Source organism: Sminthopsis crassicaudata, chromosome 3 (assembly GCF_048593235.1).
Source record: "Sminthopsis crassicaudata isolate SCR6 chromosome 3, ASM4859323v1, whole genome shotgun sequence".
NCBI lineage: Eukaryota > Metazoa > Chordata > Mammalia > Dasyuromorphia > Dasyuridae > Sminthopsis > Sminthopsis crassicaudata.
The window spans coordinates 444,164,478-444,190,835 of NC_133619.1; the positions used below are offsets into that span (position 1 = coordinate 444,164,478).

The following is a 26,358-nucleotide window of genomic DNA, read 5'->3' on the forward strand; positions in this document are numbered from 1 at the left end:
TCAGCTTTCAGACATTGCTACTTGCATACACTGCCTTCTGGTGGTAGCAAAATCACCTCTCCTTAGATTTTGGTCTATCAATCGAATAGAACAGAGTAGGAAGTGCAGCTTTTGACGCAGTCTGAAATTGTGGCATTTTTCCTTTAGTGCTGCAGGAGCAGGGCAGGCAGCCAGCTGATAGAAAGAACACAACGTCTCTTCATTGTCCAGTGAGGCTGCACCAGCCAAGAATCTGGGGCTCCAGTGACGTTTATTGTCTTCCCTCTTTGCTAAAGATGATTGTTTCAGTTTGTCCCTAACAGGGCTAATTAGCATGTGCACTTCAAAAACGGCATGTTGTTTTCATACTCGAGGTTTAATTTTCCCATCCAGATAGCCAATTTTTAGTGAGCTACTTTCATCCTACTTATCTAATGTATGCAGAACACAAGTTTGGTGCATTGATACTGCAGTGTGTGGCCTGAGAACCCAGCCAAGCCTTGGGAGCTGTTCAGAGCTGGGTTCCTAATCCAGATAAAGCCTTAGCTCCGTGTGAAGCAGCCTTTGTCAAGTGACTGACTCTCTTTCCCTGGATCTCATTTGGCTCCTTAGGAAATTGGCCTAAGTTCCCAAAAAACAGATGTTGCATCTTCAGTTTCACATCTCCAGCTAAGTGACAATTTTGTAGTAGAAATGCCTGCCCAGGGGCCCAGCAATCAAATATTGGGTGAGCTGGAGAGAGTCCTGACAGCTGCCTTGAGGTGACAAGGATGATAACAAGGGCAAAACTATTAGTGTGGGAGTTATCTGCATTTGTTTTCATAAAAAAATGTTTTCTTGGACTTGAAGACATTATCACACGGTGGACAGTCAGCATGGATTTTATATGAGTATTTGTTGATTTTCATTGTGAAATCCAGTTGGATGATAATTCAGATGAAAGTGGTTCCATATTTAGATAGCACTGGCACACAAGGTGACTAAAAAAGGATTTCTTAAGAGCCAACCAAAACATATTTGTTCTTCCCTCTGTGAAGCTCTTTCTCGCTGAACAATGGGTTTATGTTACATCAAAATGGGAGAAAGCTATTATGATACTGAGATCATCCCACATGTACTTATCACAAGAAGAAAGGCAGGGGACCTTAGGAGTACCAAATTCTATCCTATTCTATTAATCAGTAACAAAAGTAAAACATTTCACTTAGACGCCATTAATTTGGAGTGATTTTTTGGTTAGGGATCTTGCTGAAAGGTTACATGTCTTAAATATCCATATATCTCCATAGTAATATAACAAAGACACAGACCTTGGCTTCAGGGAGCTTCTAGTTTAGTAAAAGAACAAAATATACAATAAGAATCCTCATCCATAGGTGGAGCAGTAGATAGATGAAGTCAGGAGGACCTGAATTCAAATATGATCTCAGATGCTTAGCACTTCCTGGCTGTATGACCCTGGGTAAGTTACTTAACCCCAATTGCCTCAGAAAAAAAAATCCACATTCATAGAGAGAACTATGGAGACTGAATATGGATCAAAGCATTGTGTTGTCACTTTGTTTTTGTTATTGTTTGTTTTCTTTTTTCTCATGATTTTTCTTTCATCTTTTGACATGATCTTTCTTATATAGCATGATAAATATGAAAATTTATTTAGAAGAATTGCATATATTTAACCTATATTGGATTGCTTGTTATCTGTGGGAATGGATGGGGGGAAGGGAGGGAGAAAAAGCTGGAACACATGCTTTTGCAAAGGTGAATGTTGAAAATGATGTTTGCATGTATTTGATAAAATAAAAGGCTTGTATATGTATGTATGTATATATATATGTATATATATATATATATGATAATTAAAGAGTTGCAAAACAAAATGTAGGTGCTTAATAAATGCTTGTTGACTTGAAAGAAATGAAGTGAGCTTTAAAGAGGAAGGTTTTATGAAGACGATATCATCTGAGTTGGGTTTTAAAGACCTCTCATTTCTGATTTCACTAGCATAGAGAAATCTCCTTGTACTTATGCAGGCTGGGCTCCTCTCTGCAATTTCCTTGTTTTAAAAAGATTCCTAGAGCACAGAAAGATATATATTGGCCTGTCCAAGTTCACACAGCATTTTATTATCAGAGGTAAGTTTGAACTGTTCTTGGCTTCAAGGACTGTGTGACTTAAAGTCTATCTTTAAAAAGTTGGCAGGAATTATTTGGAGGGAGTAGGAAGTAGCAGATACTTGGTAAAGAAGACATGCCATTGGAAAATCCCTGGGGCAAAAGGCAACGAGGGGACAATGTGATATATTATAAGTGACAAGAGTGCTGTACTCATGATGGTACTGAGTCAGTCATTTAATCTTTATCTGCCTCAGTTTCCTCATCTATAAAGTGGGGATAACTGTAGCACATGCATAAAATGTTAAATATATTAGAATCTTAAAGTGCCGCATAAATGTTAGTTATTAAGAGAAAGATAGAATGTCTTCAGGTTTGACAGGAGCATAGAATGTGAAGAGGGCAGCTGGTATGCGATTGATGAGGTTCTTGAATGTCAGGTAATGTCTGAATTTAACAAATGCACCACAGAAAATGAGAGAAGATTTGTGGAGCAGTAGTCTGATGTGACCCAATTTAGGCAAGAGAAAAATTATTGTTATTAATTATTATTCTGATTGTGTTAAGGACAATCTGGGTCTTCTGAACACATTGAGCTCCAAATTGCATCATGCAGGACTCAGTCAATGTGCCAAGGTCCATAAACACCTGAGTTACTCAGTGGGAATCAGCACTGAAAGTAAATGAGCACTTATACTCTCTCTGACAATTCACCATTGACACTCCCTTCATCCCAGAATCCCTAACCAAGAGGGACAGGCTTCACAAACTGTCAGGAGCCAGGCAGGGTTCTCCCACTTAACACATTTGCCCAAGCTTGATACAAGATCCTACTGTGATAATCACCAGGTCCTGTTCCCGTGCTCCTTCTTGGCCTGAGAAACACCATTCATACATTTTCCTTCATCATTCCATCCAGACTCTTTAAAGCTCATGTGCTGGATTTACCATCAGAGTGAGCAAAGTTCAAATCCTGCCTCAGACATACTTATTAGCTATTGCCTTGAGCAAGTTATTAAACTTCTCAGAGCCTCTGTCTTCTCATCTGTAAAATGGGGACAATAATGACACTTGGCTGTTATAAATTATAAATTATACAATGTATATAAAGATGCTTTGCAAATTCTAAAATACTACAATATGAGTAGTAGTATTAGCAATGACTTGCCAGGTTTATCCCACTACTTCCATCTACCAACAGCCTTGGATATATCCCAGCCACTAATTTGTAGTCCCTTAGAGTAATCTTTTCTATCATAGCCAGTGATAGAATCATTTGTTATTGCTGCTGACCACTTCACTGTGGAGTAGATTTGAAATGAAAAGCAGAGCTGGAAAAATATGTTGAAAGGTTTCTTTAACATAGATTTTTTTAAATTAAAGCTTTTTATTTACAAAAATATATGCATAGGTAATTTTTCAACATTGACCCTTGAAAAACTTTCTGTTCCAAATTTTTCCCTCCTCTAGACGGCAGATAGAGCAATAAAAATATTAAATATGCTTTAACATAGATTTGGCAGATAGGGATGAAGTCTAGGATAATCACAATAAGACTAAAAAGGACCAATAGCTGGAGGAGGTATTCACTTGTGAAGAGTTGATAACTAGTTAGAAATGAATTGAGGGAAAGAGTTAAGTCAAAAATAATAGCAAAATTATGAACATGTGAAATTGAACGAATAATGCCATAGATGAAAATAATGAAATCAGGAGAAATGTGTTTATGAAGAAAGAAAATAGAACTTGATTTTGGATGTGAGTGTTTGAAATGATAACAATATTCTGGTAGAGGTTTTGATAGGTAGCTGGAGATGCAAGCCTGGATTTAGAAAAGCAATCAAGGCTAGACATCTGTTTTTTTGTGAAGCAACTGCATAGAGTGAGAAAGAACAGAGAAAAAAGGAGGTAAGAACAGATCCTTGGGAAACATTGAGGGATTAGAGAGAGAATACTTTACTAAAGCAAATGGTTTGCTAAGTTATTTTAATATTGTAATAAATTTTTAGAGGTTTAAATTATTTAAGGAAATAAAATGCTTTCAGGTACTTAAAATCTACCATGGAATGATTGCTAAGCTAGTTAATTGAATTACTTCAAGAATCTATGATCTCATTGGCTAAAGTAGATTGCAACATATTTATAATTAAGAACATATCTTAAAACATGGCCTAAGACACAAAGAGGTTAAGTGACTACAGCAGTGTTATAAGTTATTAAGTGCCAGAGATAAGATTTGAATCTAGATCCAAATCTATTATTTTACTTTTTTGCTAATTTCCATAATTTAAATCTGTATTTAAAGTGATCATACCGGGCCACTATTGAGTAACATTTTGCTAGTCTAGTTTTGTTGGCAATACTTATTCAATAATTGTTTAAACCTATAATTCAAACTTTTCATTCATTCAAAGTTACCTTTATGTCAACAAAGTCAAAGGGATTTTCCCATATACAGAAGCTGTTTTGTTAAATACAAAGATACCAAAGTATCTTTGTAAAAACCAAAGATGGCAGTTCTTTGGCTTTTTTTTGTAACAGTAAAGTTTTAGTTTTCCCTATTCCATAAAATATTTGAATTCACATCCATCATTAAAATCATTCCCTTCTGAAGCTTAGCTCATATAACTCCCTAACAAACTCCATTATTTATGGAAAATAGCTGGAATCCAAGATGAATGAATCTGAATATTTGGTAGAAGTTGGTAGGATTTAGCCTGTGTCTTGAACTATAAACTTCCCATTCAGAATGAATTTTTAAAAAAAGTTAAGTATCTACTATGTGGCAAAGATTTTGTTAAGTACTGAAGAGTCTGATGAAAAAAGTAAGACATCTGCCGCAAGGAATTTACATTTTAAGGAGAAAGATAACATATAATGGACAGTGGTAGACTTAGTAGGAGTATTTTGATCTGGGAAGTCACAGAAATGGTAAATGGAATCATAGGGCAATTGAGTGAATCTTCCTTCCCGGAAAAGGAAGTACTGATTGATTACTATTCCCAAAACTACCCAAGGAGGCATGGCTTAAATAGACTGGTAAAGTAGCAACATTGTGGGTCTGGATGAGAGTTTTTTATATATATATATATATATATATATATATATATATATATATATATATATATATATATATATATATATATATATATATATATATATATATATATATATATATGTATGTATATATATATATACATATATATATGTATAGTGGTTTGGTCTGACATTGGTTGCTATCAGAAGCTCAGGAATGGGGAAAAGGGGTGAAGCTGGTGTGCCAGGTGGAGCTGGTTTTTAGGTCATATTCAACTTAATCTGCCAATTAACTATACTTTAAATTCATGATTTCATGAACAGGGAAGGAAAGAGGGAAAGGCATAAATCAGAAGACAAACTCTGAAGGATACACCAAAAGGAAAGAGTTAAGCACTGTGGCAGGCAATGTAAAAGGATGAGAAAACTTGTGAATTTGAGTTGGTTCAGAGGTCTATTTCCCATGGTTCTATTTTCTTCCTAGACACCATTGTGAAGAGAAACATTTGATTTTGGAATAAAATGCCCAATTTTACATAAACAATATTCATTTATTCCATACTTATTCAAGTCTCTACAAATCACTGGCCATTTCCAGTTGGACAATGTTCCTCCCTCTCTCCCTCCCTCCCTCTCTCTCTCCTTCTCTCTCTCCCATTTTCTCTTCCTCCCTCTCTCCCTCTCTTCCTTCCTTCCTTCCTTCCTTCCTTCCTTCCTTCCTTCTTCCTTCCTTCCTTCCTTCCTTCCTTCCTTCCTTCCTTCCTTCCTTCCTTCCTTCTTTCCTTCCTTCCTTCCTTCCTTCCTTCCTTCCTTCCTTCCTTCCTTCCTTCCTTCCTTCCTTCCTTCCTTCCTTCCTTCCTTCCTTCCTTCCTTCCTTCCTTCCTCCCTTCTTTCCTTTCTCCCTTCCTTTCTTCTTTTCTTCCTTCCTCCCTCCCTTCCTTCCTTCCTTCCTTCCTTTGTTCCTTCCTTTTTTCCAACTAGGTAAAAGAGGTCATTCTTTGCCTCTTTCTTATCTATCCTTAATCAACTGAATAGACATTGCCTCAGTCAAATTGAGACCCAAGAAGGATTTTTATTGAAAAAAGTCAAGGTCTCCCACTGCATCCAGGACTAACTCCAAATTTTCCTGATCTATATCTTGCCACTAGATCAAAATGGCTCTGGAGGAGAGAGTGAGGTTGAGAGCTTTGCACACACCTCCCTCATTCAATTGAATTCACTTGTAAGTCATGGCATTCTGATGTCATTTGGTCTTCCAGATGAAGGACAAACAAGTTCCTACACCATGCTAATAACTGGGGGGAAAAAAACATGCTTTCTAACTTCAAAGAAAGAAGAGAAAAATAAAACATTCATACAAATAACTAATTTATTAGAATATGTTATCAGAGACACTTGAGCAATATAACATCAAATTCATAGCTGGTGTGATTACAGACAATGTTTCAGAGAGAAAGTAAAATTTAAATTGGATCTTGAAGATACCTAAACTTTTGTTAGGTGTGAAAATCATTCTAGGGAGAGGCAATGAAATAAATATAAGAATTGAAGTAGAAACTTGTGAGGTATGTTTAGGGAATAGTGAATAACCCACTTTGTCTGGAGCACATGATATAGATGAAGAGTAGTGGTAGAAGATAAAACTGAAAAGATAATTTAATACAAACTGGGAAGGGCTGGGAATACCAGACTACAGACTAAAATGTTTAGTTTTTATTTGGTTGGTAATGAGAATCAGAGAAGTTTTGAGGATTTGTATTGGGAGTGATTAAAATTGTGTTTTAGGGACCTAGCATAATCTGAATGGACTGGTTGGAGATAGGTTGAGCTCAGTAAATATTAAAAAAATAAATTTACTATAATGTTGATACTCTGTCCTAGTAATAGACAAGTATAAGATTGATAAATATTTGTTGCTCCTATTAGATAGTATTACATTGATTAATGTATACATGGTGCCTATAAAGCTACTCTTATTTAAGGACCAGATAGGTCCAGATAGGAAATAAAAACATAATTATTGTATCTATAATTTAAAGACACACACACATTACAAATTAATTGCATTTTGAGTACTATTAGAATAGTTTTAAGTATTTATGAATGTTAAATAAGAATTGAAATATTTATGGATCTTGAAAATTTTATAAATAATAAATAAAAATTTATTTGGGTTGTGGTTGATTTTCAGGCTGCTGGAATTCAGACTGGTATGATCATCAATTTCTTCTCCAATATTGTCATAGCTTTGATCATTTTGTTTATCTTCCACTGAAAATTAAGTTCAGTGATATCATGCTTAATCCCCTTCTTAGTTTTATCAGGCGCCATACAAACTCGAATGTTGACAGGATTTGCTTCTGACCTTGAGCAGAAAGAAACTTGGAAATCATCTAGTTCATTTCCTTCATTTTAGAGATGAGAAAATGGAGGCTCCAAGAAATTAAGGGGCTCACCCATGTTTATAGTGCGAATAAGGATCAGAATCAGGATTTGAAATCATGTCTTCTTGATTCTAAGTCTAACACTCTAGTCATTAGACTAGGCCATGTTGACTCTTGATCATACTTCTTTCTGTGTAAAGAAAGTTAGTTTTATAAGCATATTTATAACATTTTACTTCTTTTGTTTTTAAGCAAAAGCAAATGTCTTTAAATCCAGAGTACATTTTAAAACATCTATGAATTTATTTCATTGGATATGTTATTTATGAAACATTTCTTTGCTGTTTGTTACTTTCCCAAAGACTTTCTCTCTTCTGGATGAGGAAGAACAAAGATCTCAGATTGATGGACTATGCATCCTTTTCATAGTATTAGGAATTATGTCATTTTTCACTCAGTTTCTACAGGTAATGAACTTTTAGTTAATTTTTAAAAAATATTTATTTTGGAAAAAAAATTAATTACCCCTTTTGAAATCAGTCAATTCACTTTCTTTACATGCTTTAGGGATATACATTTGCCAAATCTGGAGAGCTGCTCACCAAAAGGCTACGTAGACTTGGTTTCCAGGCTATGTTAGGGCAAGACATTGGTTGGTTTGATGACTTGAAGAACAGTCCTGGAGCTCTGACAACAAGACTTGCTACAGATGCATCTCAAGTTCAAGGGGTAGGTCTTAGAATGATGGAAGGAAGGGAAAGTTCAATGGAAACTCTGTCCTGGATCTGTTTAAATATCTGCACAGTTTTCAGTGGTGTAGGTATTTGCAAATCTGGGATATGATAAAGTTATATTATCCATCAATTCTAAGATTGCCCATGAATGTATACTATCACATGTCTTTTGAAAGATTCTAATGGCCAGTGGTTTTGGGTTGTTTTAAGTTTTTGTTTTTTCCAAACATTACAACCTCTTTTCCAAGTTTTTGAAATTTATATGATATGCTTTTTTAAATTTTTATTTTTAATTTATGGAATAAAACAAGCATTTCTATAACAATAGAATAGAGCAATAAAATGGTTGTATAGGAAACTTCAAATCTATATACGACTTGTAATTTCTTTCTTTTTAAATTTTTTTATTATACTTTTTATTTACAAGATACATGCATGGGTAATTTTTCAGCATTGACAATTTTTCCCTCCTTTCACCCACCCTCTCCCCCAGATGGCAGGTTGACCAATACATGTTAAATATGTTAAAGTATAAGTTAAATATAATATATGTATACATGTCCATACAGTTATTTTGCTGCACAAAAGAATCGGACTTTGAAATAGTGTACAATTAGCCTGTGAAGGAAATCAAAAATGCAGGCAGACAAAAATAGAGGGATTGGGAATTCTATGTAGTGGTTCACACTCATTTCCCTGAGTTCTTTCACTCGGTGTAGCTGGTTCAGTTCATTACTGCTCTATTGGAACTGATTTGGTTCATCTCATTGTTGAAGAGGGCCACGTCCATCAGAATTGATCATCATATAGTATTGTTGTTGAAGTACATAATGATCTCCTGGTACTGACATGCTTAATAAAGGAGAATTTACCTATGATTAGTATAACTTTGAAGTCATTCTTAGTTAAACAAAACTTCAAATTCTCCAAGGTCATATGTTCCTCTATTTGGAGGAGGAATTCTGTGGAAGCAGAAGGCCTTTCCCACTCTCTCAGGCTTCCAGGGTAAAAGCCAGGTCAGAAGAACTGAGCTACAAGAACGAGTAATTCTAATTGGTAGTTACTAAGCATGACAAAACACAGATTTACTCAAGGGACTCACTCTGACATGCTGGATGAAAAAGCACATTTTTTAAAAGTTAAACATCTAGATTCCAAGTACTATTTAATTTGAGTACTATTTAATTTGACTTGTCTCCTCAACCCAAATGCCAAAGCCAGCATTTTCTTAGGAAGCATCTCCACCCCACCCTATCCTTAATCACACCACAAATTTATATTTTCTTTTGTTTTCATTTTTATTATTTGTATTCATTGTATTCATTTAGGTGGGAGAAAACTTTCAACTGACCCTTGGATATGCCATATGACTGTTGTAAATTCTTATGGATATGATAAAGTAAATGTTATCTACTCTTCCTGCCAAGAATCTTTTTTAATGGGTCACTTTTCATGCCACTTTTATAACTAAAAAAATCAAAGGATTCAAACTAATGGAGAGGACTTGCAAAGATCATATAATCCATGCACTTGTTTTTAACAGATTAACCATCTCCCAGATAGATAAGACTTCTAAAGAAATCTAGAAAAGGAAATGTGATGACCTCCTTTAGGGGCCCATCCAATGCCTTATAATCCTCCTTAATAGGAAATTCTTCATTATACCTTAATTGAAAACCTTGCTGGTTAAATCACATGCATTTCCTTTTGTTTCTATTTCTACTGGGAGTTTGACTACATTTTAAATTTACTAAAGCAGTTTGATTTTTAAGGAAATTCATTTGAGAACCAAAACCATATTGAATTTCATTTATTGCATTTCTTTTAAAGTGAGTTATACCCATGATGATTCATGTTGATAACAATGCTTTGAATTTCTTGAACATATGCAGTATATTTCACATATTCTAACAATCATTGCCTTGGGTTTTGCTTGATTTTCAGGCTACTGGAACTCAGATTGGGATGATCGTCAATTCCCTCTCCAACGTTGGTGTGGCCCTGATCATTTCATATATCTTCAGCTGGAAACTGAGTTTAGTGATAACATGCTTCCTTCCCTTGTTAGCTTTATCAGGAGCCATTCAAGCTCGAATGTTAACAGGATTTGCCTCTTTGGACAAAAATGCTTTAGAAGTTACTGGCCAGGTAATTGGGGTGAATGAAGGTGTCTGAATTTCAAAATCATTTTAGACAAAGAAATAATCAGGCAGCATGTTAGCTATGCACCAGGTAAAAAACTTTTTGACTTACAAAATGTCTTACCCACCCAAAAATTCTCACCAACCCTTCTCATATTTTTGATGCCCTACTTCAGCATTCTACTGTCTCAGATGGCTATAAATGTACACAGATAGATGGGACATAGGTTCAGTCTTCTTTCAATTCTTATTTTTGAAAAAAAAAAAACTATAGTTTTTTGGTTTGTTTTAGGACCTCAGCCTATGTTTATTATTACATAAAACAGCTAGGAAGCTTGGTGAATAGAGCTTGGAATCTGGGAGACCTGAGTTCCAAACCAGCATCAGATGGTTACTAGTGTGTGACCCTGGACAAGTTAATTAATTTCTGGTTGCATTAATCCCTGGACAAGGAAAAGGCAAATGACTCCAATATCTTTGCCAAGAAAATCCCATGGGCCAAACTGTTTTGAGGAATCTTACATGATTGAATGAACAATTATTTTGATTTCTATGGCTAGTTAGGCCAGTCTTTCTCCGAAGATATAGTCACTGTAATAAACATCGGGAGCCATAACATTCTTATTCATACTCTGTTAAGAAGATAGCCCTTTTGGTTTCTGCCTTGTTACAACCCACTTTTGGACTGCAAAAGGAGAGATTATATAACTGCCCATGTGAATGTGCCATTAATGTGCCAGGAACAGAGCAGTCATTTCTTCTCTTTTTCTCATTCTCTCTCTCTCTCTTTTTTTTTTTTTTAATTCTTCAGATATCTAATGAAGCTCTCAGTAATATCCGCACAGTTGCTGGGATGGGAAAGGAAATCCAATTTATTGAAGCATACGAGAAGGCACTGGAAAAACTATTTAGTACAGCCATTCGAAAGGCAAATATCTATGGATTATGCTTTGGCTTTTCACAGGGCATAGTATTTATAGCCAATTCAGCCTCTTACAGATATGGTGGCTATCTGGTTCCTCATGAAGGACTTCATTTCAGCTATGTCTTTAGGTAATGTTTTGTATACTATCTCTTTGAAGGGGACAATACTCAATTTTATTGAAGATTAGTCCATTGAATTCAGGCCATTCCAAAAATTGTGTTTAATAAGTTGTTCCAATGAAGAACATACTTTGATTCTCTGTTTACTTGCCAAGAGGGGAGAATTTCTAACTAATTGGACTCAGAGACAACAATAATGGGCAAGGAGGAATGATGTTTGCCTTGAAAATAAAGCCTGCCTGTGACTATTGGAAATGTAGGATTTTAACATTTAGTTTTTCAAGACTTAGGCCAGTCACTGTGTCACTTAGGTCACACAGTAAATAGAGTTCTGGACCTGGAATCAAGATGATACATCATCATAAGTTCCCTCAAATACTTACTAGCTTTGTGACTCTGAGCAAGTCACTTAATCCTGTTTACCTCAGTTTCCTCTTCTGTATAATGAGCTGGAGAAGGAAATGGCAAACCATTCAAGTGTCTTTGCCAAGAAAAACCCAAATAAGGTCATGAAGACCCAGATACAACTGAAAAAGGACTAAACGGTGCAAGGCTTCTAAGACTGATTTCAGATAGTATCAAGAAAGAGTGATTCTCTAAAAAGCAAATGAGTTAAAATGTTACCAATGGGAATGAGTTACTTAATAGATTATTACCTGAGTCAAACAGACTTTTCTGTACATTCCATTTATAATATAAAGGCATTGTTTCTGAGGCTGTTTCCAGTTTTACATCTATGAAACTGTTTCTTCTTACTAATTTCTCTCCTCCTCAGAAATGCTTTCTGTGTTTTTACAAAATTGAATTTTAGAGCAGCCACTGTTGTACCATTTCTGCTAATGAAGCCACGCCAGATTGTTTGAGCACTGAGACAAACATCTATATCACAATGTTGTTGTGCTCTTAGTCTTTCATTACAGTTATTTATGATAGAATATGGACAAAAACACAGGCAATATCAAATGATTAGCACAGATCCTGATGCATTTGGTAGATTATTTTATAGATATTTTTCATAGATGTTTAATGGCTAAACTCCTCTGGCTAAATTAAAAGATCCTTAATTTTTTGTTGTATCCCCAGGTGACAATTAGCACAGAGCCTGGCACAAAGTAGGTGCTTAATAGATTTTTGATTGAAAGTTCTTTAGGAGCAAGAAATGGATCATTTTTACTTGGGTATCCTCTGGTCAGTTTCTGTGAGGTTATGAATAAGCATCTCAAGAGATGGGCAGACACCGTCTCTTGTTAGAGGGATTGTCCCCAGTGATCAGAACATGGAGCCATTAGAGTTCTCTATCAGGGGTTCTCCAAAAGGGGGTGTACATGGATAGACACCATGGGATCCATGAATTTTTATTATCTTTCAGTATAATTGGTTTTCTTGGTAATGTCATGTTTTATATTATTGCACTTGAAAATATTATTCCAAGGAAGAGTCCATAGTCTGTACCAGATTTTCAAAGTCTATCAACACACACAAAAAACTCTTAAAAACCTATAGTCCAAGTAGCACTTCTTAACTTTTGCCCACTTGCAACTCTTTTTTTGCCAGAGAAAATTTTACATGACCTTGTTTCTAATCTGAGCCATGGTGTTTCTGGCACTATTTATGCATGTGCAGTGCAAAGTCCACATGTTGTATCTTCAGAACCAAGGTTTCATTGATGTAACATGGGCAAGTGCTGCCAGAAGCATCTCAAATTAATTATGTGTTTCATTATTAATTAATTTTTTGTTGCCAATCTTTTTTTGTGTGATCTCAACATTCAATTCCACAACTATATACGAAGTTATGACCTACAGTTTAAAAAGCTTTGTTCTAGAGTATGTAAGTGTGAGTGCACAGTATAGTTAGTATCTGTTGTGTCAAGAATGCTTCTTAAATGTTTTCTGAAACAAATTAATTTCCCATGCCTATAGGGTGATCTCTGCCGTGGTGACCAGTGGAACTGCTCTTGGAAGAGCCTCTTCTTACACTCCAAATTATGCTAAGGCTAAAATAGCCGCAGCACGTTTTTTCCAACTCTTAGACTATCGCCCCAAAATCAACGTATACAGCCATGCGGGCGAAAAGTGGGTAAGAATAAAAACAGGAGTGCAGACAATCAACACTCAGATTGGTCATTCACTCCACCTTGGCAGTCTAGCGTAGTCTGTAAAATACATACATTTTATGAATTTTTATCCATTCAAGTGAATTTCTTATCATTGAATTTATACCTAGCAGAAGAGAAATGAATTAGAACTTTATTTCATAGCAAAATATCATATTTGGATTAGAATGTGATATGTGCTGTTTTAAATCTATGTAATATTATATATGGACAGTTAGCCCATAGATGCCCCAAATCAGGAATATTCATCATTGTGAATTCAAATCTAGCTTTAGACTTATATGTGTGACCCTGGACAAGTTTCCTCACTTGTAAAATGAGCTGTAGAAGAAAATAGCAAACCATTCTAGTATCTCTGCCAAGAAAACCCCAAATGGTGCCACAAAGAGTCAGACATGACTGAAAATCAACAAACATCAAGTATTAATTTAATATAATTTAAAACATTTTGTGTTTATTTTATTTATTAATAGTTTAGTAATAAATTTAATATAAATATCAAATATATTTAATCTAAAAACAAATGAAAGTAGAAAGTAGATGCCATGTTTCTGGTTGTTCTGGTAAGGAATCCTGAAATATATTTGTCATCTAACAATATTGAATTATGATGGTAGCATGCCGTTATAGTTAAAATACAGCTTTTGGAACCAAGAAGATCTGTGTTCAAGTCTTACCTTCAGCACATAATGTCTGAGTAACCCTTGGCAAGTTATTTAACTGCTCAGTACTCAAAACAACTCTCTTAAGACTTGCAGATAATCAGCCTAAATTGACAGAGGAAGTTTCTCACCAAGAATTTCCTTCTACTAAGGAAATCATGGGTCAAACATCACAAATCTGGCCTCAGACACTTAACACTTCCTAGGCTGTGTGACCTGAGTAAATCACTTAACTCCAATTGCCACAGCAAAAAAGGAAAAAAAAAAGAATATGCATGTATAAACTAAAAAAAATAATGAATTAAAACTAGGACCAAAGGGGTAGGTAGATTGCACCATGAATAAAGTATCCACTATTCTCATATTTTCTAGGACCTGAGTTCAGAATTCTCCTATCTCTTTTTTGGGAACTGAGGCACTTGAGGTTAAATTACTTACCCAGGATCACACAGTATCTGAGGATGGATTTGAACTCAGGTCCTCCTGACTCCAAGACTGGTACTCTATACATTGCACCATCTAGGTACCCCAATTCTCCTGTCTCTGATGACTTTAAATACACATAGGTAGATAGATCAGAATTTTAATCTTCTTTCAATTCTTATTTTAAAAAAACCTTTATAAAAACAACAACAACAATAACAAAACTAAGGTTTTTTGTTTGTTTTAGGACTTTAGTTTCTGTTTCTTCTCATATGGGAGGAAGCTAGGAAGCTAGGAAAAAGTGCTAGATCTGGAGTCAAGAATACCTAAATTCAAATTTGGTCTTATAGATACTAATTATGTGACCCTGGAAAGTCATTTAACTCCAATTGTCTCTCTCCCTGCCTCCCCTCTCCCCCCCCCCCAAAAAAAAATAGAATTATGGATGTGGATTGGAAAGGGATCTTAGGATCCACCTAGTCTAATCCTCTTACATAAGAAAACTAAGGTCCAGAGAGATTAAATAACTTTCCAGGAGTCACACTGGGAAATCCAAATCTAGCATTTTTTCTAAATATTAATTTTCTGATAATCCCCAAAGTGATTTTAAATCCTTCTATTTTTTCATGGAGTATATATATATATATATATATATATATATATATATATATATATATATATATATATATATATATATATGTGTGTGTGTGTGTGTGTGTGTGTGTGTGTGTGTGTGTTTGTGTGTGTGTGTGTGTGTGTATTATGCTGGTGGAATATTTTTCTACCTAGTGGTGTGATATAGAGAAATATTATATGGAACTTGTCTTTGATTGCAAAAGATTGAATAAATTAAGTTCCCTTTTCTAAGTAGTGTACTCTGTCATCATGATGGTAAAAGTGTCTTAAGAAAGGATTAATATACTTTTTCAAGGTTCTAGGCTCTGATATGAACATAAGTAATTCTTTATCTCTTCCATCCATAGGACAACTTCAAAGGGAGTGTTGATTTTATTGATTGTAAGTTTACATATCCATCCCGACCCAATATACAAATTTTGAATGGCTTTTCAGTGTCTGTTAAACCTGGGCAGACCCTTGCACTTGTTGGAAGTAGTGGCTGTGGCAAAAGTACCTGTGTTCAATTGCTGGAAAGGTTCTATGACCCTACCGGTGGAAAAGTGGTAAGCAGTCCAAAAGATCTTCTTACTGTAATCCTGTTTGCTGCAGACTATCTTCAACCTTCCAAAAATTTCTTCCATGGTTCCAGTTGGCTAGAGACTTTCCTTGGCTCTTGGCTTTGGACACTTAACCCTATGAATGTTTTTCCATTTCCAATCATTTGCTGGTTGACCTGACTTCACTCCCGTAATTCCTTCCTGCAGATAGCCTGCTGACTACTGTATCATGCAATGACAGCAGGTCACACTGCAAGCTTGGAGCTCAATGTATTTAAGAGAAGCCGAGGCTTGCCTTCAAATGAAGCAGAAAGTGAAGTTTAATCTGGATGACAATGAAGGGAAATCTGAGCAGGGGGAAGTTGGCAAGACAGGAAGAAATAGTGAATTGAGCTGGTTAAAGCCAGTACAAAGTAGAATATAAGAAAAGGGTAGATGGTTTCTGTTCAAGTGACTTGCTTTCTAAATGGAATAAATGCTGCAGATGCTGGAACAAATGCTCAAATGAAGAATTTAACTCGTTATTTTGACTTCTTTGATGTTTTTTAAAAGGCTTCCCCAAGTTGTTGAAAGAACTCCTTTTTGGTCTCCATGGCTAATGTTAGAGAGATAAAAATTCTGTTAGGCAATTGGGATAGTGGAGTGGGAATGGAAGAGACAGACAGATAGAAAGACAGAAACAGAAACAGAGAGACAGACGGGGGGGGGGAGAGAACATAAGCAGTAAGGGATGGGAAGAAAAGGAGCATAGGAGGGAAAAGAGGAAAGAGAAGAGGGGAAGGAAAAAAGAAGAAAGAGGAAAAGAAAAGAAGAGAAAAGGAGAGACAGGTAAGGAAGGGAAGAGGATTGAGGGAGAGAAGGAGAGATAAAAAATAAATGAGAAAAAGAGAAGGGAAGGAAAGAATGAAAGGGGGGAAGCAGGGAACAGTGCAAGAAGGAGAGACTGGGAAAGGAGAAAAAAAGAAAACAACAGGAGAGATGGATAAAATAATGGTGAGAGATGCAATGGAAATTAAACAATGCATTCCCAAATAAAGCAAAGCAAACTAGGGTTAAGAAGAAGCAAGTGAATGGATACATGTAGACTAAGAAAGACCAGAATGTGAGATCAAGAGGAATAAGATACTAGAGGAGCAGACTCAATTATTTTCAGTGAATGCTTAATGATTACATAATATTTGCCATAACTTTCTTCTAGTAATTTTTGGTTTAAAGATATTTAATCTGTTTTGAATGTAACTACTGAATAGGATATTTAGAAAGCAGATTATAATGAAATCAATGTTTTTCTTCAAAGGAATAGAATAAGACTTTCAAAAATGTCAGACATAAAACATATTGATCAAGACAAAAATAAAGTCCTTGAAGACTAGCACCATATTTAACATATCTTTTGTATCTCTCCATAATAACTAGAAGAGTGCATTGTATGTGTTCAGGAAAACTATAACAAGGTCAAGGAAATCAGAATTCTGTTTTAGGGAACTAAAATTTTATGGCACAGAAATTTAAAAGAATAATTATTAAAAATTGGACAGTTTTAAAATTTTTTAGATTTACATTTCAGTAGCATTATTCCTACTTTAGGGACATAGAAAGAAGTAAAAACAATTAGTTAAACCAGGAAGCTACCAAATGTCTAGTTTTCTCCTCCTCACCCCTGTTCCCAGCCACATATTAAGTGAGCTCATCTCATATATTAACCTTGCCTTGTTCTTGATCAGAGAATCACTCTGGTGGGAAGCCAGAATCTTTCTATCTCCTCTTGCTGTGTGGCATTCTGGAGTTTTCTCACAGAGCAATGTTCACTGATATATACATATACTTCCTACCACCACTATCACTAATGCTTATTTGAGAGTAAATTTAGTACTCTTGAGTAGGGTGAGAATGAAAAAAATAAGGAAAGAAGAAAAGAAGAAAGGAAAGAGGGAAGGAAAGAAGGAAGGAAGAAAGGAAGGAAGGGGGGAGGAGAGAGAAAAAAAAGAGGAAAGGGAAAGAGAGAGGAAGGAAATAAAAACTCATTAAGTGACTATGTGCCAGACATTGTGTGCTAAGCCCTTTACATGTTCTTGTATGAACCTCGTGACAACCCTGGAATGGATAGGTGCCATTATTATCCCCATTTCATAGTTAAGAAAACAGAGGTTAAGTGATTTGTCCCTGAACACACAACTAGTACATTTCTGAGACTGGATTGGGACTCAAATCTTCCTAATGCCAATCCCAGTAGCACTCTTTCCTCTGGGCAGTCTAGCTATCAAAGTAGTCTTGTGTCAAGCAGCGTTTTATGTTACAAGTGTTTCCCCAACATTTGAGGTCAGAGAATGAGAGTTTCAATCCCAAATAAGCAATATCCTAGTCTCAGGTTTATCAATTCAAGATAAATGCTTTTCTCCAAGTAGGAAATAATCATAGGTTTTGGAGCTGAAAGAGACCTTATAGGTCAGTTTATCTATTGCTCCCATTTTATTGATGAAGATACTGAAGTCTAGAAAAGTTTCATAGTAACATTCTCAAGGGCAGGTAAGAGAGCCAACAGCATTTGAACTCAGCTCTTCTGACTTTAAAGTTAATGCCCTTTCCGTTACACCAAGATTCTTGAAGATTAACAAGCATCCACTGATCAATATGAATCTATGAAATATTGTATTTTATTAGGAAAACACCAAACATAAATGCATGTTTGCCCCAATTAATTTCAATGTATAAAATATCATAGCATTTTTTCAATTTCTCCAAATTACTTTTTCTTTCCATGAGAATTCTTTGTTCATCCCATTTCATGTTTCTTTCATCTTAGCATTTCTTTGTAGTTTTCATACTTGGTTTATTTTAATGGTCTGCCCAAGATTATAGATTTAGAAGTACATGAAACTTTGGATGTCATCTAGTTTCTACTTTTTACTTTATAGATGAGAAAGCTGAAATTTGAAGTTAAGGGACTTAAGCAAGTTCATACAGAGAGTGTGATGGGATTTGAACCAAATCCTCAGCCTCTGAAGACAGTGCTTTCTCTTGTACCATGTTGTCTCCTAATAGCCAGCTCTGTGCTCTTTATTAAAGGCAGGGGAACTGGGAATTGAGATGCCCTTATGCCATCCAATGTGATTTGAGGCAATCTCCTGAATAGCAATATGTTGTTGTTATGTTAAAGTGACTGTATTGATGATGTCAATTGGACTCTTCATGAACTTTTAAAATGGAACAATTCATTTATTGTAGAGATCTTTTACACTAACATCATAGGAGAAGATAGTCTTTTCTTTATATGAAAACCCCAGATTAAATTACTACTCCAATGCCTCATCATGACACAGAGGTAATTCTAGGTTCCAAAAGATGGGACAATAGAACATAAGTCCCAGCTTTCAACCAGAAAATCTTTTAAGTGTATGCCCAGACTGGTCAATATATTTACCATCCAAGAACCAAGACTTAGACAGTCAACTCCTCACCAGAAAGTTGATTCCCCAGCTGATTTGTTTTTGTGGTTACAGTAACAAATGAAGACCACTGACTAAGGTTTAGAAGGTTTGTCTTTTGCCTTGATGGAGAGAGTGATTAACAAAATCATAGAATCCCAAAGAAAGGATAAATCTGATTAAATCTGAGTCCCTTGGAGATCTTTAGTTTTGCCAAATTCCAACCAAAACAAAGCCTTGTTAGAGCTATGAAATGCTGGTTTTGCCCTTCTTCAAAAACAGAGTGGGGAACATTTGCATATAAGGCCCACAAAATCATTTGCTAAGGCAACTACAGGTAATGGTGAGCTGAAAAAATCTCCCTCTGCTGGAATTCTATAACTTGATAATTTTGCATGGCCTGTGAATGATATTATTACTATCCAAATGGCCCTTGGCAAAAAAAAAAAGGTTCCCCATTCATGATCTACAAAAAAAAAAAAAAGAATTATGCTTCTGCTTGCTAGAATTCTAAACTATGATGAATTGTATTATCCCCTTTATTAACAGATAATAGATGGATATGATAGCAAACGTGTTAATGTCCAGTTCCTTCGGTCTAAAATTGGAATTGTATCTCAGGAGCCTATATTATTCGCCTGTAGCATTGCTGACAACATCAGATATGGAGATAACACTAAGGATGTTCCAATGGAGAGTGTCATTAATGCAGCAAAGAAAGCTCAGCTACATGAATTTGTCATGTCACTTCCAGAGGTACGTACCCTAGAATTGTTCTTAGAATTTCCAGAATAATTTTTTTTACGAAAAGGGGAAGTAGAGATCAAAAGCAGACTGGTGATGACTGGGAAGGGAAACCTATGATTGTATATAAAAAGATTAATTTTCTTGTCTTTTATACAAGAGTTTATTATTCCTTTAAAGAAAAATAAATGTGTTATATCAACATTCTGTTATGTTTTGGAGGAAGACTCATTAATTACACTTGAGAAAAGAACTACATAATTTGGCAGGCAAGGTAATATTTCATTCAAATAAAGAGTGGGGACAGGTATAACCTGCATTTATTGTGTTGTTGACTGGCCTTCCATAATGGTAAGACTAACTCATATCTACTTTAATTCTGTGCCTCTCCATCACCAAGAGTTTATTTCAGATATTTCTTTTGGGATCACAGATGCAGACAGAATAAAGATGAAGACATTGGACTCATTCCAGAGAAGCATACATCCCCTTTAACTTTTGCATCTCTCTTTAGAATCTCCTAGGCATAGAAGTTGCTTAATTTTTCTCATTTGGAAAAGCAATAGTGCTGTTCTGGGTGGAGTTGGAAGGGAAAAGTGTTTTTTTGGGGGGGTTTTGTTTTGTTTTTTGGTGTGTTTGCTTATTGTTTGCTTATTGCTCCAAAGTTTTTGGCTAAATAGCTCACATAGTTTTGATTCTACGCCTCTGCAGAGATTTGGTATTCCTCAAACAACATGATAATTATTCATTGCTGTATCTTGATGTGAAAGGCGAATACTGTTGCTTTTACTATAAATTATAAAGCTGTAGGGATAATAGCATAAAATCAACGGATAATGCTTATCAAGTATCTACTGTGTGCAGAGTGATGTATTAGGCACTAGAATTGATAAAATAGTTATGGTCAAGGAAAAACAGTTCTGCATGATAAGTATATTATAAAACAAATTGTTCTATGCATTCTGAAGAGAGGAGAGATTGAGGAAGTTTTTCTAGAAGAGGAGACATTTGAGGTGTATTTTCTGAATGGACAGGGCTTGAACTGACAGAGGGAATGCATTATAGGCATAGGAAACAGCCTGAGAATAGCCACTGAGATGTGGCAGCTGAGGGGAAATCATTTCAATATGGCTGGAGCATAGGGTCCATGAAAGGAAATATGATAGTGGCTGGAAAGCCACCCTTAAAGTTAGGAAGACTTAAGTAGAAGTTTTATCTCTAAAATATAACACTGATAATCTTACTTCTTAATGCAACTTTCAGATTGGTTTGATTTGGGCTTTTTATTTTTTAAGGTTTTTGTTGTTGTTTTTTAATAGGTAACCAAGGATATTCTCTGTTTCATATCTTACCTAGCCCTAATCACTGATTGGACATTTGCCCCAGTCAAACTGAGATCTATTAGAGTCCTTCATTTAAAAAGGATTCTCACTGCATCCAGGACCATTTCCAGTCATCCTGATCTGTACTTTGTCACTGGGGGGGTGGGGAAAGTTTTCCATCTGGGGGGAAAAGTGAGGCTGGTGACCTTGTACAGTTCTGCCTCACTAAATTCAACTTGCTTGCATATTATGGTATCATGATGTCTGAGAACAAAAGATCTCTGAGATCGGGCAGTTCTCCATGAGTTGATCCAGATCTTCAATGTTAGAGGGCATATTGTCATTCTCCTCTTCAATGAAATTATAGGTCTAATAAATAAATAAAAGGTATATGGAGAAGTAATATAAATCAGAAAAAGTGGAGTGTCATAAGAGTAGACCCTGAATGTCAGAGAAACTTAACCTTTATTTGGTGAATGATAAAGAGACATTCAAGACCAAGAAATAAGTATTTTAAAAAGTGATTTTGGTAGTATAACGAAAAATGAACTAGAATAGTCAGTAAGTAAATAAACATTTTACTATGCACCTACTATGTGTCAGACACTGTGCTAACTGCTGGAGATTCAGTGAAGTAAAAATCAGTTTCTATCCTTGAAGAACATTCAATCTGATAGGGGAGGCAACTTGTAACTATGTATGAATAAGCTATATGGAGGGCTAGAATGGATGGTGATAAAGACTTGTATCAGGGCAGTGGAAATGAAATAGAAAGAAGGAAATGAATATAAAATATGATGGATATGGAATCAACAGTATTGGTCACATTAGTTGTGTATGAGAGGTGAAGAAGAGAGGAATTTAAGGTAACCCCAATGTTATGAACATTAGGCACTGATTGACTGAAGAAATATAAGATAAGAAGGTAGAATATATCTCAGGAGGGATAGAATGAGCTCAGATTGGAACATCTTGAGTTTAAGATGCTGTGGGACAGGTGGTAGATAGTGTGTGGTGGTATAGTGGAAAGCATCCTGGCTTCAGAGTCAGGAGGTAAACGGCTTCAAATATCACTTCTAGAACTCAGTAGTTTTGTGGGCAAATTACTTGATCTCTCTGAGGTTGGGTTTTACTTATTTATAAAATGAGGATAAAATGGCCATGTTTTAAAGAGTTGCTGTGAAAATCATATGAGATTGCATCCTTAAAATATTTTTTAACCTGAAAGGTCTGTATAAATGTCAGTTGTCACACAACATATTCAGCAGTTGGATATGTGGGTCTGGAGCTGAGAAGGAAGTCGAGCCTGAGTGTCCAGATTTGGAAGTTGGTGGTTGAAGCCAAGAAAGGAAAGGAGAATGTAGAAAGAAAACAGAGGACAATCAAGGATAGACCTTAGAGAAATAGTCATACAAAGGTGATGAAAAGAGTATGGTAAACCGAAGAAGGAAACAGATAATGAGCAGTCAGAGAAGTAGGAAAATAACCAAGAGAGAATGTGCCTCTGAATTCAAGAGAAGAAAGTGGTCAATAATATTGGAACCTGGAAATTGGTGAAGAACAGTGGAGCCATTGGCTTGGTAGTTAGGGGGTCATTTATGACCTTTGAAAAAACAGTTTCACTTCAGTGGTGGGAGCAGAAGGTCAAAATGAAGGGTGGAATTGAAAATGGCAGTACTAGATATAGATGAGAGTGTATATAACAAGTCTACATCACTATATACGTACTTGGAGAAGACATAAACTGAGTCAGAAAGGGGAAGAGAATTATCCTGATAGTCTATGTTCTCAGGAATGAGGAGTAATCTACAGTGTTAAATAAAATATTCTGTATTTGATGTTTTTTGAGCCTGAGTACTCATATAGGAATTGAAGGGTCTTTTAGAAATGAGTGAAATTCTGATATTCCCAGGAGAATCCATGGGTGGGGATAAAACAAATAAAATTCATATTACCGGAAGAACCTCTTTGGTTAGGGTCAAACATGAGTCAAAGATATTATTCATCATTGAAAAACCTCCAGATTATTGAATCTGGTCCATGAAAGCTTCAAGTTTCAGTAATGGTCCAAGGGTGTTACATTAGGATTTTAAAGATATTCACATGTTGTAGGCATTTGGGAATGAACCAGTAGAGAGGGAGAAACACAGAGATGGAGACAGAGACAAAAAGTTGGGGAAGGAGGTTGAGGAGAGAGAGAGAGAGAGAGAGAGAGAGAGAGAGAGAGAGAGAGAGAGAGAGAGAGAGAGAGAGAGAGAGAGAAACAGAGAGACAGAGACAGAGACAGGAAAAGAGAGACAGAAAGACAGGGGCAAAGAGATAGAAACAAAGAGAGATAGAGAAATAGGCAGAGATAGAAAGACAGAGAAGAGACAGAAACAGAAACAGACACAGATGTAGAAATACAGAGACAGATGGAAAGAAAGACAGAAAAAGAGAATAACTACTTAAGTAAGGTCTTAAGTAAGAGATAGAAGGAATTAAGGCAAGCAAGGGCATGGGTAGTAGGATTAACAAGAAATAGAAATATTCTTCTAAACTGTTGGAAAGGGAAACTAGGTGACCATGTTAAGTAGTTACGAAGAATAGAGGAAGGGAGCTGAAAGAGCTCAGGAGTCATAGCTCTCCTTAGTGAAATAGAAAATTGGCTCATCTGCTTAGGGGAGGTAGGTAGCACAGTGGATAGAGGAATGAGCCTAGAGTCAGGAAGGCTCATGTTTCTGAATTCAAATCTGGCCATAGACACGTACAAACTGTGTGATCCTAGGCAAGTCATTTAACTCTGCCTCCATTTCCTCATCTGTAAAATGAGTTGGAGAAGGAAATGACAAAATACTCTGGTATTTTTGACAAGAAAACTCTAAAATAGGGTCATAGAGTTGAACGTGACTGAAACAACTGAACAATACCTTGGTAAACTTTATCAAATCAATAAACTTCTCTGAAAATTTAATTTAAAAATATAATAAAAATTATAAAATGAAGTTTGGGGATTAAATGACTTGTAAGAGATGACCTGAATCATCAATCAATAAATAGTTATCAAGTATTTATAAATTGCTGACGTTGTGCCAACTATTGGACTTAGCAATGGGGATAAAAAGACAAAATTGAAAATCCATGTTGGGATTGGTGTGTGGCCTACATACGAATAGGGTTAACAACATATATTAATGGAGACATAATAAAAGTAAATTGTATACAAGGTTATGCCATGTGGTGAAGCCATTGCAAACTAGGGACCTATAGAGCATAGTAGCAGAGGCCTACTTCAGTAACTTATTGTTTCATTTACTTTTTTTCCTCCAGAAATATGAAACTAATGTTGGGGCCCAGGGTTCCCAGCTCTCTCGGGGTCAAAAGCAACGTATTGCTATAGCTCGTGCTATCCTTCGGGATCCTAAGATATTGTTATTAGATGAGGCAACTTCTGCCTTAGACACAGAAAGTGAAAAGGTATGTATTTCTAAAGGCATATGAGCAGTCTTATTTTGATTAGGTCTAGGTCTTTGCTTTTAGATTTTGTAGTAAACAGTAAAGAGTATTTGTAGCAAATAGTATTATTTTTCCCATTATTTATAAAATTCTTTCAGAAACCCAAATGGATATTTTCAAAGGCTGATGAATATTATAAACCAAATTTTCTATAATTTTAACTTTTTTATTTTAGGTTCTTTGTTTTAGGTAATAAGTTTTTTTTAAATTAATCTATCTATTCATCTCTCCCATTGAACATATTAAAAAACACACAGAATTCATGTGTTAGTAATGTTTGAAAGTTTTTATAGTTTTTAAGTTTATTACTGTGAGGAAGTGTCAGGAAGTGAACAGGTATTTTTTTCAAATTACATTTTTAAATTAATGGATATCTGTGTGCTCTCCCTTTCTTCTATCTCCCTCATTCCCACTTCAACTGTTGAAAAAGAAAAAAAACAAAACCTTGTAACAAACATGCAAAATCAAGAAAATAAAATCCTTCTTGGCCATGTCTAAAAAAATGTATTTGTTTCCATCTACATTTCATATCTATCTGTTTTCTGCATTTTATCTTTTGAACATTTAAGGTTATGTCAGAAAAGAGCAACCCTGACTCATAAAAATGCAAATATATATATATATATATATATATATATATATATACATACATACATATATACATATATATGTATATATATATACACATATATATAAAGACACATGCATATTCAGATAAATCTATATAAACATACATATATGTACATATATATGTATGTACTGAACATTGAATGAGGTATAACCAACTAAAACCCAAAATTAATTTCCCACATTAATTTGGCCCTGAGACATTTTTAGGTTTAAAAAATATTAATTTGTAGAGAACCTATAGGAATTTGAATTTGAAGGGGGAAAAGTATAAGAATATACATATTCTTATATATATTCTTATGAGTTTATGATTATTTTCTCAACAACTATCCTTTAGGGTAAGTACTATTATCAATTCCATTTTACAGATAGAGTATAAGAATTTTCTCCTGAAATCTTGCTCACTTTGTGTGGAACACCAGTTTTTTTTTTTTTTTTTTTTTTTTTTAATTTTTTATTTTATTTTATAATTATAACATTTTTTGACAGTACATATGCATGGGTAATTTTTTACAACATTATCCCTTGCACTTACTTCTATTCAGATTTTTTCCCTTCCTCCCCCAACCCCCTCCCCCAGATGGCAAGCAGTCTTATATATGTTAAATATATTACAGTATATTCTAGATACAATATATGTGTGTAGAACCGAATTTTTTGTTGCACAGGAAGAATTGGATTCAGAAGGTAAAAACAACAGTTTACATTCATTTCCCAGTGTTCCTTTTCTGGATGTAGCTGGTTCTGTCCATCATTAATCAATTGGAATTGGATTAGCTCTTTTCTATGTTGAAGATATCCACTTCCATCAGCATACATCCTCATACAGTATCATTGTTGAAGTGTATAATGATCTTCTGGTTCTGCTCGTTTTACTCAGCATCAGTTGATTTAAGTCTCTCCAAGCCTCTCTGTATTTCTCCTGTTGGTCATT

General features: G+C 35.3%; 1 protein-coding gene across 1 annotated transcript in view; it reads left to right on the forward strand.

The window, feature by feature from the left end:
• Positions 1-26,358, forward strand: part of ABCB11 (ATP binding cassette subfamily B member 11) — a 126,179-nt gene that overhangs the window by 92,680 nt on the left and 7,141 nt on the right. Inside the window, exons 20-27 of the mRNA XM_074302212.1 lie at positions 7,876-7,980; positions 8,081-8,242; positions 10,192-10,395; positions 11,200-11,441; positions 13,355-13,511; positions 15,617-15,814; positions 19,783-19,989; positions 24,609-24,755. Of these exons, the coding sequence (XP_074158313.1) occupies positions 7,876-7,980; positions 8,081-8,242; positions 10,192-10,395; positions 11,200-11,441; positions 13,355-13,511; positions 15,617-15,814; positions 19,783-19,989; positions 24,609-24,755 (1,422 nt within the window). The remainder of the gene's footprint in view (positions 1-7,875; positions 7,981-8,080; positions 8,243-10,191; positions 10,396-11,199; positions 11,442-13,354; positions 13,512-15,616; positions 15,815-19,782; positions 19,990-24,608; positions 24,756-26,358) is intronic.